General features: G+C 42.8%; 1 protein-coding gene across 1 annotated transcript in view; it reads left to right on the top strand.

Moving 5' to 3' along the window:
• FBXW12 (F-box and WD repeat domain containing 12) overlaps window positions 1–13,839 on the top strand; it is a 30,264-nt gene that overhangs the window by 14,130 nt on the left and 2,295 nt on the right. Inside the window, exons 6-9 of the mRNA XM_060239822.1 lie at window positions 5,833–5,994; window positions 8,010–8,217; window positions 9,173–9,357; window positions 9,439–9,566. Of these exons, the coding sequence (XP_060095805.1) occupies window positions 5,833–5,994; window positions 8,010–8,217; window positions 9,173–9,357; window positions 9,439–9,566 (683 nt within the window). The remainder of the gene's footprint in view (window positions 1–5,832; window positions 5,995–8,009; window positions 8,218–9,172; window positions 9,358–9,438; window positions 9,567–13,839) is intronic.

The following is a 13,839-nucleotide window of genomic DNA, read 5'->3' as shown; positions in this document are numbered from 1 at the left end:
AGGTTTAGTGCCTGTGAACATGGAGGTTCCCCTCAATCACCATGACTTGTAGTCCCTGATAAACCTATCCTCCATTAATCGAATCCTCTTTTAAAGCCGTTTATTCCTGTAGCCATCACTACATCATCTGGCAGTGAATTCCACATTTTAATTATCTGGAGACTGGCAACCCTATGCAGGGTCATTATAATATCAACTGTTTTATGTTCAGTCCCTTTCCTAATAATCGCAAGCATAGAGGTTGCATTTTGCACTGCTGCAGCACACTGAGTTGACATTTTCATCCACTGTGACCCCAAGATCTTTTTCTCTTGCAGTTCAGCAATTTCAGGCTTCAGTAGCCTATAGTTGAAGTTGAGACTTTTTGTTCCTGTGTGCACACACACATCTTCAGATACAGTGAAATACAGCTAAGATTGGAAGAACGCATTTGGTAAGACCTGTTTCAATGTTTCTGAAGAAGTGTGCATATATACATACTAAGTCTCTCAGTTCTCCCTTATACCCAGAATTTAACTGGACTCAAACTTAGTTCTCACATCTGTTTGTTACCTCTTGTATTTGTATGCTAATTTACTGCTATTCACTGAATTTACCAACTGCTTTAATTCAACCTCAGCTATAATTGTCCAGTTACTTATGCATCTTGTCCGTAATTAGCCCTTCCTAGCAACTAAACCCCTCCTCCACACACACCTTCTACCTATATTATGGTTGAAGAAGTTCTGTATTAATGTATCTGAAAACACGTGCGTACACATAAAAGCCTATATTTTGAATTAAACTCTGCTGGTCTTAAAGGTGCTACTGGACTCCAACTTTGTTCTGCTGCTTCAGACCAACACAGCTACCCACCAGAGCCCATTCACCCAATTTGTGAAGATCCTCTTGGAGCTCTTCACAGTCAGCCCTAGTTTTCACCATCCTGAATAATTTTGTGTCATCTGCAAACTTGGCCACTACACTGCTCACCTCTAGATAATTTGTGAATAAATTAAATATTACTTGTCACAATACAAATCCTTGTGGGACCCCACTGCTCATTTCCCTTCACTGTGAGAACTGTCAATTTATTCATACTCATTGCTTCTTGTAATTTACCCAATTTTTAATCCATAAGAGAACCTGTCCTCTTATCTCATGATTGCTAAGTTAAATCAGGAGTTTTTGTGACATACCATGGTGATGGAGGGGCTGTGGCTCAGTGGTAGATGATATGCTTGGCATGCAAAAGGTCCCAGATTCACTTCCTGGAATCTCCAGCTAAAAGAACCAGGCAGTGGGTGAAGACCTATGTCTGAGAAAGGTGCTGGCAGTCTGAGAGTAGACGATACTTTATGGACCAAGGGTCTGAGGCAGCTTCTTGACTGCATTCACCTTGTTAAAAGTGTTTTGAAAGTCCAAGTATATAATGTCGCTGTTATCTACATGTTTGTTCATTTTCTCAAAGAACTCCAAAAGGTTGGTGAAGCAGGACTTCCCTTTGCAGAAGCTATGCTGACTTTCTTTCAGCAGGCTTTGTTACTCTGTGCCTAACAATTCTGTCTTTTGATTACAATTTCTGCTCATTTGCCTGGGACAGATGTTAGGCCGACTGGCCTGTACCCCTCTGGATCTCTCTTTAAAAATTGGTGTCACATTAAAAGTTGGTGTCACATTTGCTACTGCCCAGTCTTCTGGCACAGCAGCTGATAGGTTACATATGCAAGCTAGTAGATCAACTATAATACATTCTAGAATTCTTGGCCATCAGGACCTGGGGAGTTAGTAGTTTTTAATTTCCCCAACAGGCCTAGAACCTCATCTTTTGTCGCCTCAATTTGGCTGAATTCTTCAGACTCCCCTCCTGAAAATACTGACTATGGAATTGGTATATGCCCCATGTTTTTGACAGTGAACACAGAAGCAAAAAATTCATTCTGCTTTGCTGGCTGATTTTCTGCTGCATATATATTTTAAAAAATTGGGGGGGGGGGTGCTGGGTACTAATTGTATGTGATAAATGGGTAGGAGTCTGGAAGCAGGAAATATTTTTAATGTAATCAGTAGGGGGCAGGGGAAACGTCAAACATGTTCTTTTTGTCTATAATTACTAGAAATAATGTATTAAGATTACTGTGGTGCAAACCATGACACACTTTACTGGAGACTCTTAGAGATGCCTGTTCATATCTCAAAATCTGCTGCAATTATGTAATTACAGACTGTGCCTAGATAAACGATCTCTTATAAAGACATTCAGACAAATGTTAAAGATACCATGTCTCCCTAAATACATTAGAAATCTCTTGTTCCCCAGTGGAACTTCAAAAATCAACTAAAAGCGCTCTTTTGACTATGCCAGCCCATCTGTAGCCCAAGTTTGAATAGCAAATACCGTATTTTTCGGTCCATAAGGCGCTCCGGACCATAGGACGCACCTTCCTCCTGGGGGGCAATCCGCTGCCTCTGCCTCCGATCCGGCACTTCCCCCGCGCCTGCCTGCCTGGCTCCATCTTCTTCAGGCAAGTGCTGGGATCGCTCCACGTGGCCCCACCGCAAACCCAGCGCTTCGCAAGCACCGGCTACAGAGGGGGCAGCGTGCTTCCTCCTTGTCTGTTTGCCTCAAAGTAAATCTTGGGGGGAAAGGAGATGTCTACCTTCAGCTACAAGGCAATACCATGAAACTTTTTGTTACTAAATGTATCACAAGGGTTTTGATTCTTTAGCCAGAAGACTGAAGAATAACCTCCAGGTAAAACTAAATTCCATAAATCCTAGAACAGCCTTTTCTAGGGACTTTTATGGATTTATTGACAAGGTAATTAGAAAAGCCAAGTAAAAATAATGCACTAAACTAGAAAAGGCCAAACCCAAGTTAATTAACAGTGTTTCCAGAAAAGCTCAGTTTGAGGCAAATTCCTGAGGGAACAAGCTTTACAGATGTCACAAAGAATGTATCTACCGTATTTTTCAGACCATAAGACACACTTCCCCCCCCCCAAAAAAAGTGGGGGGAAGTGTGTGCGTCTTATGGTCCGAAGGTACGTACCTTCCGGGGGGGGGGGGCGATCCGCTGCCTCTGCCTCCGATCCGGCGCTTCCCCCGTGCCTGCCTGCCTGGCTCCATCTTCTTCAGGCAAGCGCTGGGATCGCTTCACGTGGCCCCACCGCAAATCCAGCGCTTCGCAAGCGCCAGCTGCGGAGGAGGCAGGGTGCTTCCTCCTTGTCTGTCTGCCTGGCTCCACCTCTGATGCTTAAAGCAAGCGCTGGGATTGCTCCCTCCGCCCTCCGATCCCAGCGCTTGCTTTAAACATCGGAGGTGGAGCCAGGCAGACAGGCAAGGAGGAAGCACTGGGTTTGCGGAGGGGGCGGGTGCTTCCTCCTTGCCTGTGTGCCTAGCTTCAGCTGTGATGCTTAAAGCAAGTGCTGGGATCGGAGGGCAGAGGGAGCGATCCCAGCGCTTGCTTTAAGCATCAGAGGTGGAGCCAGGCAGACAGACAAGGAGGAAGCACGCTGCCTCCTCCGCAGCTGGCGCTTGCGAAGCGCTGGATTTGCGGTGGGGCCACGTGAAGCGATCCCAGCGCTTGCCTGAAGAAGATGGAGCCAGGCAGGCAGGCACGGGGGAAGCGCCGGATCGGAGGCAGAGGCAGCGGATCGGCCCCCCCCCCCAGAAGGTACGTACCTTCGGACCATAAGACGCACACACTTCCCCCCACTTTTTTTTTGGGGGGGGGAAGTGTGTCTTATGGTCTGAAAAATACGGTAGATACATTCTTTGTGACATCTGTAAAGCTTGTTCCCTCAGGAATTTGCCTCAAACTGAGCTTTTCTGGAAACACTGTTAATTAACTTGGGTTTGGCCTTTTCTAGTTTAGTGCATTATTTTTACTTGGCTTTTCTAATTACCTTGTCAATAAATCCATAAAAGTCCCTAGAAAAGGCTGTTCTAGGATTTATGGAATTTAGTTTTACCTGGAGGTTATTCTTCAGTCTTCTGGCTAAAGAATCAAAACCCTTGTGATACATTTAGTAACAAAAAGTTTCATGGTATTGCCTTGTAGCTGAAGGTAGACATCTCCTTTCCCCCCAAGATTTACTTTGAGGCAAACTTGTTAGAGCTAAGTTGCAGAACCTATGTTCAATCCAAGAACATAAGCAATAGGCCCTCTGAGCATGTTCAGACTCTGCTGTCTTGAGTAAGTAAAGCTAGCCTACATACATCAGTCTTTGACACGGTGGACCATTCCATCATGTTATCTGGAGGCAGAAGTAGGGATTAAGGAATAAAGTTAGTCAAGTGGCACCTTTAAGACCAACAAAGTTTTATTCATAGTATGAGCTTTCGTGTGCATGCACACCTTGAATAAACTTTGTTGGTCTTAAAGGTGCCATTGGACTCAAACTTTATTGCTTCAGACCAACATGGCTACTGACCTGGTCTAAGGATTAAGGGTTCTGCCTTAGATTGGATTCCCTATAGGTAGGACTTGGAGGTTACAGTCAGAGACCAACTGTCATCATCTGGTGTTGTGGGATTCCTTGGGGTTCAATCTTGTGTTCCATGTTATTCAGTTTCTACATGGAAGCCCTGAGGAGAGATCATTTGTGGATTTGGAGTAGGTTGCTGTCAATACGATGATGACATTCAGCTCTAGATTTATTCAAATCACCTGATGATGCTGTGGCGGTCCTGAATTTAGTGTTGCGGTTAAATGATTATGGGTGAACAAGTTGAAACTGAAAAAGTGCTTGTGGGAAGGCTGAGGTCTTGAAGGACATTTCACGCCTCACTTTAGATAGGGTTCAGCTGATGGACAGGTAAAACCACCACTCAGCTGTTTTGACAGCTGGGCCTGTAGAAGTACTGCTCTAGCATCCCATCTCTTCCAGAGGAAATGGTTTCAGAGGATAGCCATGTTAGTCAACAGTAGAAGAGCTAGACTCGAGTCCAGTAGCACCTTAGAGACCCAAATGATTTTCAGAGTATAAACTTTATTTTTTATTTTATTTATATCCCACCCTCCCTGCTGAAGCAGGCTCAGGGCAGGGAGGGCTCCCTATCTGACAAAGGTAGCTTTAACTCTCTAAGGTTATACTCTCAAAATCTTGTGGGTCTCTAAGGTGCTACTGGACTCAAATTAGCTCTTTGAAATGAGAATTGAGGGCTGAGAGAGAGTGCAGACAGAAGAGGGAAATTGTCTCAGTAAGGGAACAGACAATTTCTCTGGTAGTGTGGTAATAGCTCTGGTGGTGTGGCAGTGGTTTAATTCTACCTCAATCTACAGATGGGGTGAGATACAAAATTAAATACATGCACAAAGTCAAATTTCTTCTTCAAAGGGTGTTCATTATGGTTCAGTCAGGTTTTCTAAAATGATTTTTTGGGGGCACAGAACGAGTTTTGAAGGGGGTGAAGTTTCTTGAATGTACTTCTCCATTTCATTCACTCCTTGGCTGAAGACCTAGTGGCAATCATCTGGCATTCTCTCCCCCACCTCAGAACTGCACTAGAATAAGAGCATAGACACATTCCCCTCAGTTTGACTTGGTTTTTTATCATCATCATCACACAGTCAGGTCTCACTGGAAATATAGTAGTCATAAACCTAACATAGCAAATGTCATTATTTGTACCCCATTCTAGTGTCATGCAACAAAGTGAGGGGGAAACAAGCAAGAAATGATGGAAACTAATGAGATGGGTGAACATTTCACCCAGTTTTCAAATGCCCCCTCAACAAACTGCTGAAAAGAGGGCTTCTTTCTTTTTTGGACTATTGAGTAGCACAGCAAAACTGGAGTGCCGTTTTGGCTCAGCCTTAATATTAACCATGTCCCTCCTTTGATTTAGGTAGCCACATCAAGTGAAAAAATCTATACATTGGCAGTTCCTGATCTAAGTCAGATTTCTTGCATAAAACCATTCCCAAATTGTGGTGTAGATTTGTCACCTTGTTCACCAGATGGGCAATCAATAGTTGTCCTTCCTCTGGATAGCAATCAAGCACCAAAGGTACTGTTATGCTGTTGCTCCCTTTCCTATGTATTTCTGGCCAGTGCATTAGCATTGATTAAATGTGCTGGGTATTCATGTATTAAATACAGTGCCGAGTATTGATGTATTAAGTACAGTGGAAGGAAGCAATATACATTTGAGACCTCTGAATGTTTGTTCTTGTTAGAGTCTAATGCTTTTAATAATTATGAAAAAAAATCAGTGCTCTTTTCATTTTGAATTATATATGTTCTGTATTAGAAACTGTATTAGTAACTTTTAATGAATATAAACTGGTTTTTAATATTATACAGTTTAATGTTACCCACCCTGAGCCCCTTTTGGGAAGGGTGGGATATAAATTTAATAATAACAACAACTTTTGCTTTAGCATTAGGAAAACCTACTTTGTCAAGGAACATCTACAAATTAGCTACAAAATCCCTACATGTTGTGGATAAGTCTTGATGATGTTTTAGTGTGTACTCTTGCTATCACCCTGTGCAGAGACATCCCAGAATACATATAAGTGCTTATTTGCAGCTGTGTTTCGGGGCTCTTGTTCACCATTACTGTTCATCTCAGTAAGGAACTCTTCCAAAGAATTATTTTAAGCACACTTAAAGGCTTTGGGCTAAAAGATGGCTATCTTCCCCATTTACCAGCAGACTTCCATGCTGTATCATAAACTGAGTTTGAAATTTTCTTTCAGTTCAGAAGAGGTTTGGTAATCTGATGAGCAGTATCAGGATTAATTCAGAAGTTTACACAACCAAAATTTCTTATATTCAGCGATTTTCATGTTGTCAGTGCACTTAATTTTCTGAGCTGACTGCTGTATTGCATTTATATCCACTCCGAATCTCAGAGCAGCTCACAATCTCCTTTATCTTCCTCCCCCACAACAGACACCCTGTGAGGTGGGTGGGGCTGAGAGAGATCTCACAACAGCTGCCCTTTCAAGGACAACTCCTATGAGAGCTATGGCTGACCCTAGGCCATTCCAGCAGGAGCAGGTGGAGGAGTGAGGAATCAAACCCGGTTCCCCCAGATAAGAGTCCACACACTTAACCACTACACCAAACTGGCTCTCACTCCCTGCTACTTTGTAGAAGCACTACAAAGTAGCAGTGAAGCAACAAGCAAGCCAGAAATGCAAGATTTCTACCATAACCACATTTAGAAGAAACAAGAAGCTCTGAAATATAATACATGGATTTCCTCAAGATGTTTAAGAAGAACTCCACAAGTTCTCGGCTCACATTGGCTACAGTAGTAATTCAACAGTTGGTTTGCAGTCTTCTTTCATGTGTATCCTCCCCATATTAGTGTGGAAAACATGCCATGCACTTGGGCCTGCTAAGCAGTAGTTATTTCATCTGCTGTGATCAGAGAAATTACTTAGTAGCAATGGCATTATTTAGAGAAGGTCAGAGTTAAACACTGTTTTCTAAGCAGATTTTCTAGGCCCTGTGACTGTGATAGTCTGAATTGGCCCTACAGCTTCCTTGTAGGTTTTTGTCCTGACCTAGATAGCCCAGGCTAGCTGATCTTGTCAGTTCTTAAAAATTAAGCAGGGTTGGCCCTAGTTAGTATTTGGATGGGAGACCACCAAGGAAGACCAGGGATGCTACCCAGAGGCAGGCAATGGCAGACCACCTCTAAACATCCCTTGTCTTGAAAATCCTATGGGGTCACCGTAAGGCTGCTGTGACTTCATGGCAAAGAAGAGACTTAGCAAGAACATTATGTCAGCTGTTATACAGTTGAGAGTTTTAGTTGTAAATAATGACCTTGAGATAAATAGTGTTACAACTATAGTGTTTCTTGAGTGACAGATGCCCATACTCCATGGCAAATGCCTTTGGAAACTGAAGGAAGTACCAAAATATTTTTGTGATATGGTACTGAGCTCTGCCATTTAGAAAAACAAAGGTTAAAATTGTCACTGGTCGTGGCCAAGCCCTTGGATACACCCATAATAGTTTCTAGAAGTCAGGACAATATGTATGATTCTCATTTTTGTATACCAGGTACTTTATACACACTATGCAACTAATCCAGAAGATGATCAACTGATGTTTTCTAGTCCTCTGCCAATCAACAACAGTGTTTTTGCCACCTGTTGGTTACCAGCAGAACCAGCAAGAATAGCCCTAATGCATGGAGAAGATCAAAGCTATAACATCACGACCTTTGATATTACCATACAGAAGTCTAAATATAAAATGAATATTATGTGTAAGTTTCTTTAAATTATTGCTTTAAAGCAGTGGCCCCCAACTTTTTTGGCACCAGGGACTGGTTTTATGGAAGACAATTTTCCATGGCCCAGTGGAGGTGCTGGGGTTTTTGCTGCCCCAGGCTGCCCTCATGCCCACACTCAATCCCTGCCTCCCGGGGGGGGGGGGGTGATCTTTAAATAAGTAGGCGAAGGTCTCTTCCTCACTACGTGGCCCGGTTGCTAACAAGCCATGGACTGTTTTTACTTGTTACTTTATTTATTAGCAGTCCAAAAATATAAAAAGAATAAATTTACCATTCTAAGTCACTTTATCTTAAACATTCCACAGTAACAAGCACTTCTTCCACTTCCAGATGACATTCTGAAAGAAAAATCCATTCAAGTATTACATATTCAGCATTCAGCATCAAGTCATCCCTAAACTAAGTACTAATGGTGAAACTCTGTGCATCAAAACTGACCAGGCAAATTACTTTTAGTAGTATACAGGACCTTTCTTGCATAGTTAGATAGGTCCATCTTAGGAACAGCATGTTTTAAGGGGCTTTATCTTGGCAGAATGAACATAGGGATCATTCTCTTCTTTCTGTTTTCTGGATTTCTTAATAAACTGTTGTTCTGAATGCATACTAGTGATAAGGAAAAAATAATTCTTTTTGGTCATGCACTTTTCCTAAAACCCTTAGACAGCACGCTATCTAAATGGAATGTTTTTGTCTCTGTGTCACTCTTTTGCAAGGTAACACTGTACCAACGCCAATGTGGAGATCCAAATCCTGACATAAGTCAGGCTAAGGGTGACTTAAGAGTTGTAGAGCAGTGTTGCACTATACTTGAGGGGTCACAAAGTAGTAGGATATCAATTGCTAGAAAAGACTATAAACCTAATTTTAGTGCTAGAACTGTATGGAAGCAACACATCTAACCATCTAACTATTCTTTTATTAAAAGCTCAACAGGTTGCAACCTTCAGATTACCAAGTAAACATATATTTACAGAATACAGGACCATTGCAGGATTTGGTAAACAAACACTTGTTATAGCATTCAATATGGAGCTGAAAGTATACTCCCTGAATGGGGCTGAATTAAACGCTTTCCAAGATCACGTGAAGACGATTACATCAATATGGGTGGTATATACAGTTACTACTACTATTACCAGTTCATAAGCAATATCATGAGGACTGAACTAAAAGGATAATTTTTTTTTGCAGGATCCTTTTCGTGTTGTCACATCTTCCTTAGATCTCTCGCTCCGTGTATACACCTGGAAAAATGACAACAAAACCTCTTCCCTCGTTAGTCGCTATCATCTAGTAGGGGGGTCTCATAGATGGTCAAGGTAAAGTTTGCCTTTTTAAAGCTAGTTTTCAATTCCTTGCTCTAGAATATCTAATTCTGGCTATTTTAATTGGGGGGGGGGGGGAACATTAAAACTAATTTTCAGATAGAATGTAACACAGAGTGACTGTTAATATATTTCTGCTGGCCTACTCTAAACTACCAATAAATGCATGCTGACATTTCAACTTAGTTAGCAATCTCTCATTCAGAGAAGAGTTGGCTTTATACCTCACCCTTCAATTGGAGTCTGAGAAGCTTACAATTGCCTTACCTTCCTCTCCCCACAACAGACACCCTGTGAGGTGGGTGGGGCTGAGAGAGCTCTTGAGAGAGCGGCTCTGAGAGAACTGTGACTGATCCAGAGTCACCCAGCAGATGCATGTAGAAGAACTGGGAATCAAATTCAATTTTCCATATTAGAGTCCATGGCTCTTAACTACTACATCAAACGAGCTCTCTGATTGTCTATATTAGAGGTGTTTACAATATTATGATATAGAAGGGCTAGAGTCAGACAGTAATGCTAACACCAGGAACTAAAAGAAACTATGTAATGAGCATGACAGGTTCAGTTGCAGCAGCACCCTTTGTATCTAAATGTTGCTTAGTGGCACCCTATAACCCAATAGGCTGCTGCTTCAGATAGAATGGTGTTGAATACACTTGCTGAACCCTACACATAGTGCTTTGGACTCCAAAGTTTGGCATGCGGGAGGCCGCTTATCTGTTTGAATTTATTTATTTCTATTTTTATCCTGCCCTCCCTGAGAACAGGCTCAGGGCGGGTAACAACTATAGAGATATAGAACCACTAAAACCCAGTTATAACAACTAAATTAGTGAAAACAATTAAAATGGCAGGCAATGCAAATAGTAGAATTCATAAGGTTCCAGCAATACTAAATGACTTGCAGCAACTATATCACAAACCAAGGATTGGGAGGTTTCTGCAAGAAAGGCCAAAAAACTGGGTGCCTGTTGTGTCAACCAAAAGCCCTTTGAAACTGTAATAGGCCCTGATCTCAAGATGTTCCACCAGACTGGGGTAAGCAAACATCCTTTGAGTCAGGGACAGCCAGTAAATTTTGGTTCACTGAGTACAAGGCTCTCAAGGGCACATATGGAGAGATGGTCCCTTAGATATTTTGGTCCCAGGCCGTATAGGGCTTTAAAGCTCAGTAACAACACTTTGAAATTGATCCAGTACTCAGTTGGTAACCAGTGCAACTGACATAGCACCAGCTGAATGTGCACCTGCAGACATCACAGTCAGTGGGCGTGCAGCCACATTTTGCATTAGCTGGAGTTGCCAGACCAGATTCAAGGGGAAGCCCACATAGAGTGAGTTACAGTAATCATGCCTGGAAGTGACCATTGCTTGGATCACTGTAGCCAAATCCCAGGGGAGAAATAGGGAACAAGTTGCCTGATCTGCCAAAGATGATAGAAGTGTAAGCTAGCAACTGTGGTTACCCAGGCCTCCATAGAAAGTGAGGTGTCCAGAGGCACCCCTTGGTTTCTCACTTCAGGGCCAGGGCAAGGAGTCTAATTCCCAAATCGACCCCCCACCCCCGGCTCAGGTACAGGACCTCTCTCTTTGCATTTAGTTTCAGATGACTCTGCTGAAACCACCCAGCTAGTGTCTCCAAAGCCCATCCAAACTCTCTGGGGCGGAGTCCAGATGGCTATCCATCAGCGGTTACAGCTGGGTATCAAAACCATACTGGTGGCAACCCAGCCCATACTTCTGAGCCAAATGGGCAGGGGGTGGGGCAGGTAGATGTTGAACAACATTAGAAATAGGATCACCTTCTGTGCCACTTCAAATGAGGCCCACTTTTCCATCTGAACAACTGGGATAAGCCTATGCATACAAAATCTTCCTTTTCCTGTTTCTCACTTCTATACTAAAGGAGTTGCTGACGAGATCTATGTGAAGTTTGAGGGTCCAATTGTAAAAAAAAAGACCCCTTTATTATTATTAGCAAAGCAATAAGATTCTTTGGCATATTCAAAAAGAGCACTGAGACTTCCTGCTCAAGGCAGTTTACAAAATAAAAATAATCTTTTTAAAAAAATCCAGCATTAAAAACTGAGCCACAGCACCAGAAAACCATAAAAACACAAGCTGCTGAGCTATATAAAATGTTTCCAGACTAAAATACGCATTACAATTTTGTTAAAAGGTCTACCCAGGTTTTTAACTAAAGGGTTAAAAAATGTTTTGGTCTAGCACTTAATAAGAGACCAACCAGGTGAACCTTTCAAGAGCCTGTGTGGTATAGTGATTAAGGGTGCCAGATTAGTATCTGGGAGACCTGGATTTGAATCCTGCTTGTCATGGAAGCTTGCTGGGTGTCCTTGAGCCAATCACACTCAGCCTAACCTACCTCACTGGGTTGTTGTGAGATAAAACAGAGGAAAATTATGTCAGCTGCCTTGGGTCCCCATTGGGAGAGAAAAGTAGGGTACAAATGAAGTAAATAAAAATAAGTAAGCTGGCACTATTTAAAAACAACAACCCACCACTACTAACCACCACTGAAGACAGGGACAGAGAGAAGATGATATTGGATTTATATCCCGCCCTCCACTCCGAAGAGTCTCAGAGCGGCTCACAATCTCCTTTACCTTCCTCCCCCACAACAGACACCCTGTGAGGTGGGTGGGGCTGGAGAGGGCTCTCACAGCAGCTGCCCTTTCAAGGACAACCTCTGCCAGAGCTATGGCTGACCCAAGGCCATGCTAGCAGGTGCAAGTGGAGGAGTGGGGAATCAAACCTGGTTCTCCCAGATAAGAGTCCGCACACTTAACCACTACATCAAACTTGCTCTCCGGACTTATGTGGCAGATCTTAACTGGCAGGTTGGACAATATATTAAGAAATCCTTGAGGTGTCCTGGCTTCAAAGGTAAGAACTAGCACTTTGAATTAGGGGTGTACAGGCTAACATAAGAGAAGCCATGTTGGATCAGGCCAGTGGCCCATCCAGTCCAACACTGTGTCACACAGTGGCCAATATGTGTGTGTGTGTGTGTGTGTATATATATACACACACACACACACACACACATATTTACACACACACACACTGTGGCTAATAGCCACTGATGGACCTCTGCTCCATATTTTTATCCAGTCTCCTCTTAAAGCTGGCTATGCTTGTAGCCGCCACCACCTCCTGTGGCAGTGAATTCCACATGTTAATCACCCTTTGGGTGAAGTACTTCCTTTTAGCCGTTTTAACCTGACCGCTCAGCAATTTCATTGAATGCCCCAGAGTTCTTTTATTGTGAGAAAAGGGGAAAAGTACTACTTTCTCCATCCCATACATAATCTTGTAAACCTCTATGTCACCCTGCAGTCGACATTTCTCCAAGCTAAAGAGCCCCAAGCGTTTTAACCTTTCTTCATAGGGAAAGTGTTCCAAACCTTTAATCATTCTAGTTGCCCTTTTCTGCACCTTTTCCAATGCTATAATATCTTTTTTGAGGTGTGGTGACCAGAATTGTACACAGTATTCCAAATGAGACCACACCATTTATAGAGGGGCATTATGATACTGGCTTTGTTTTTTAAAAAACTGATACTTTTCAGTTCAGGTCTATTGCTCCCCCCCCCCCAAAGTTATTTCCAAAAAAATCCCAATTTTTTCCAGTTCCAATAGACCCATGAAGGAAAATGCTCTCTCTTTTTAAAGCCACCCCAATCTAGGGGTTGGCTTGGCTTTTCATGCAGCCCTGTTTAAACCGTGCAGCAGAAACCAGCCCCAGGATTTGCTCACCATGGCTAGCAGATAGCTCCCTACAGTATAACATATTTTTGGTCTGGCTTCTCCTGCAGCTTGGTCTAAACTGAGCTGCTTAAGAAGCCAACCCCCCCACTGAGCCAGCTGGAGTACTCTGCTCCCTTGGCACACTTGATCCTTGGACTATTTTCTGCTTTCTTCTCTAAAACAGCTGACAGGCAGGAGATATCTGCTACTGCTTCTCCACTGTTTTTTCCCCTTTCCCAAGAAAATCTAGATACATTCAGGAAGCTGAAATATATATTTGGTTTGAATAGATCGAAATGCACACCCCTGCTTTGAATTGTACCCACAAATAAATTGTGCAGCCAGCACACATATTTGAGCATTTGGCTATGACCCCTGCACCCCACCTGACAGTAGTCTGGATGCCACATTTTCAACGAGCTTAAGTTTTCAGACCAGGGGTGTCAAACTCATTTGTTATGAGGGCCAAATATGATATAAATGAGACCTTGTCAGG

Source organism: Heteronotia binoei, chromosome 5, assembly GCF_032191835.1.
Source record: "Heteronotia binoei isolate CCM8104 ecotype False Entrance Well chromosome 5, APGP_CSIRO_Hbin_v1, whole genome shotgun sequence".
Taxonomy (NCBI): Eukaryota; Metazoa; Chordata; class Lepidosauria; order Squamata; family Gekkonidae; genus Heteronotia; species Heteronotia binoei.
Note: the sequence above shows the minus strand (reverse complement) of the source record. Positions and strands in the feature narration are given on the sequence as shown.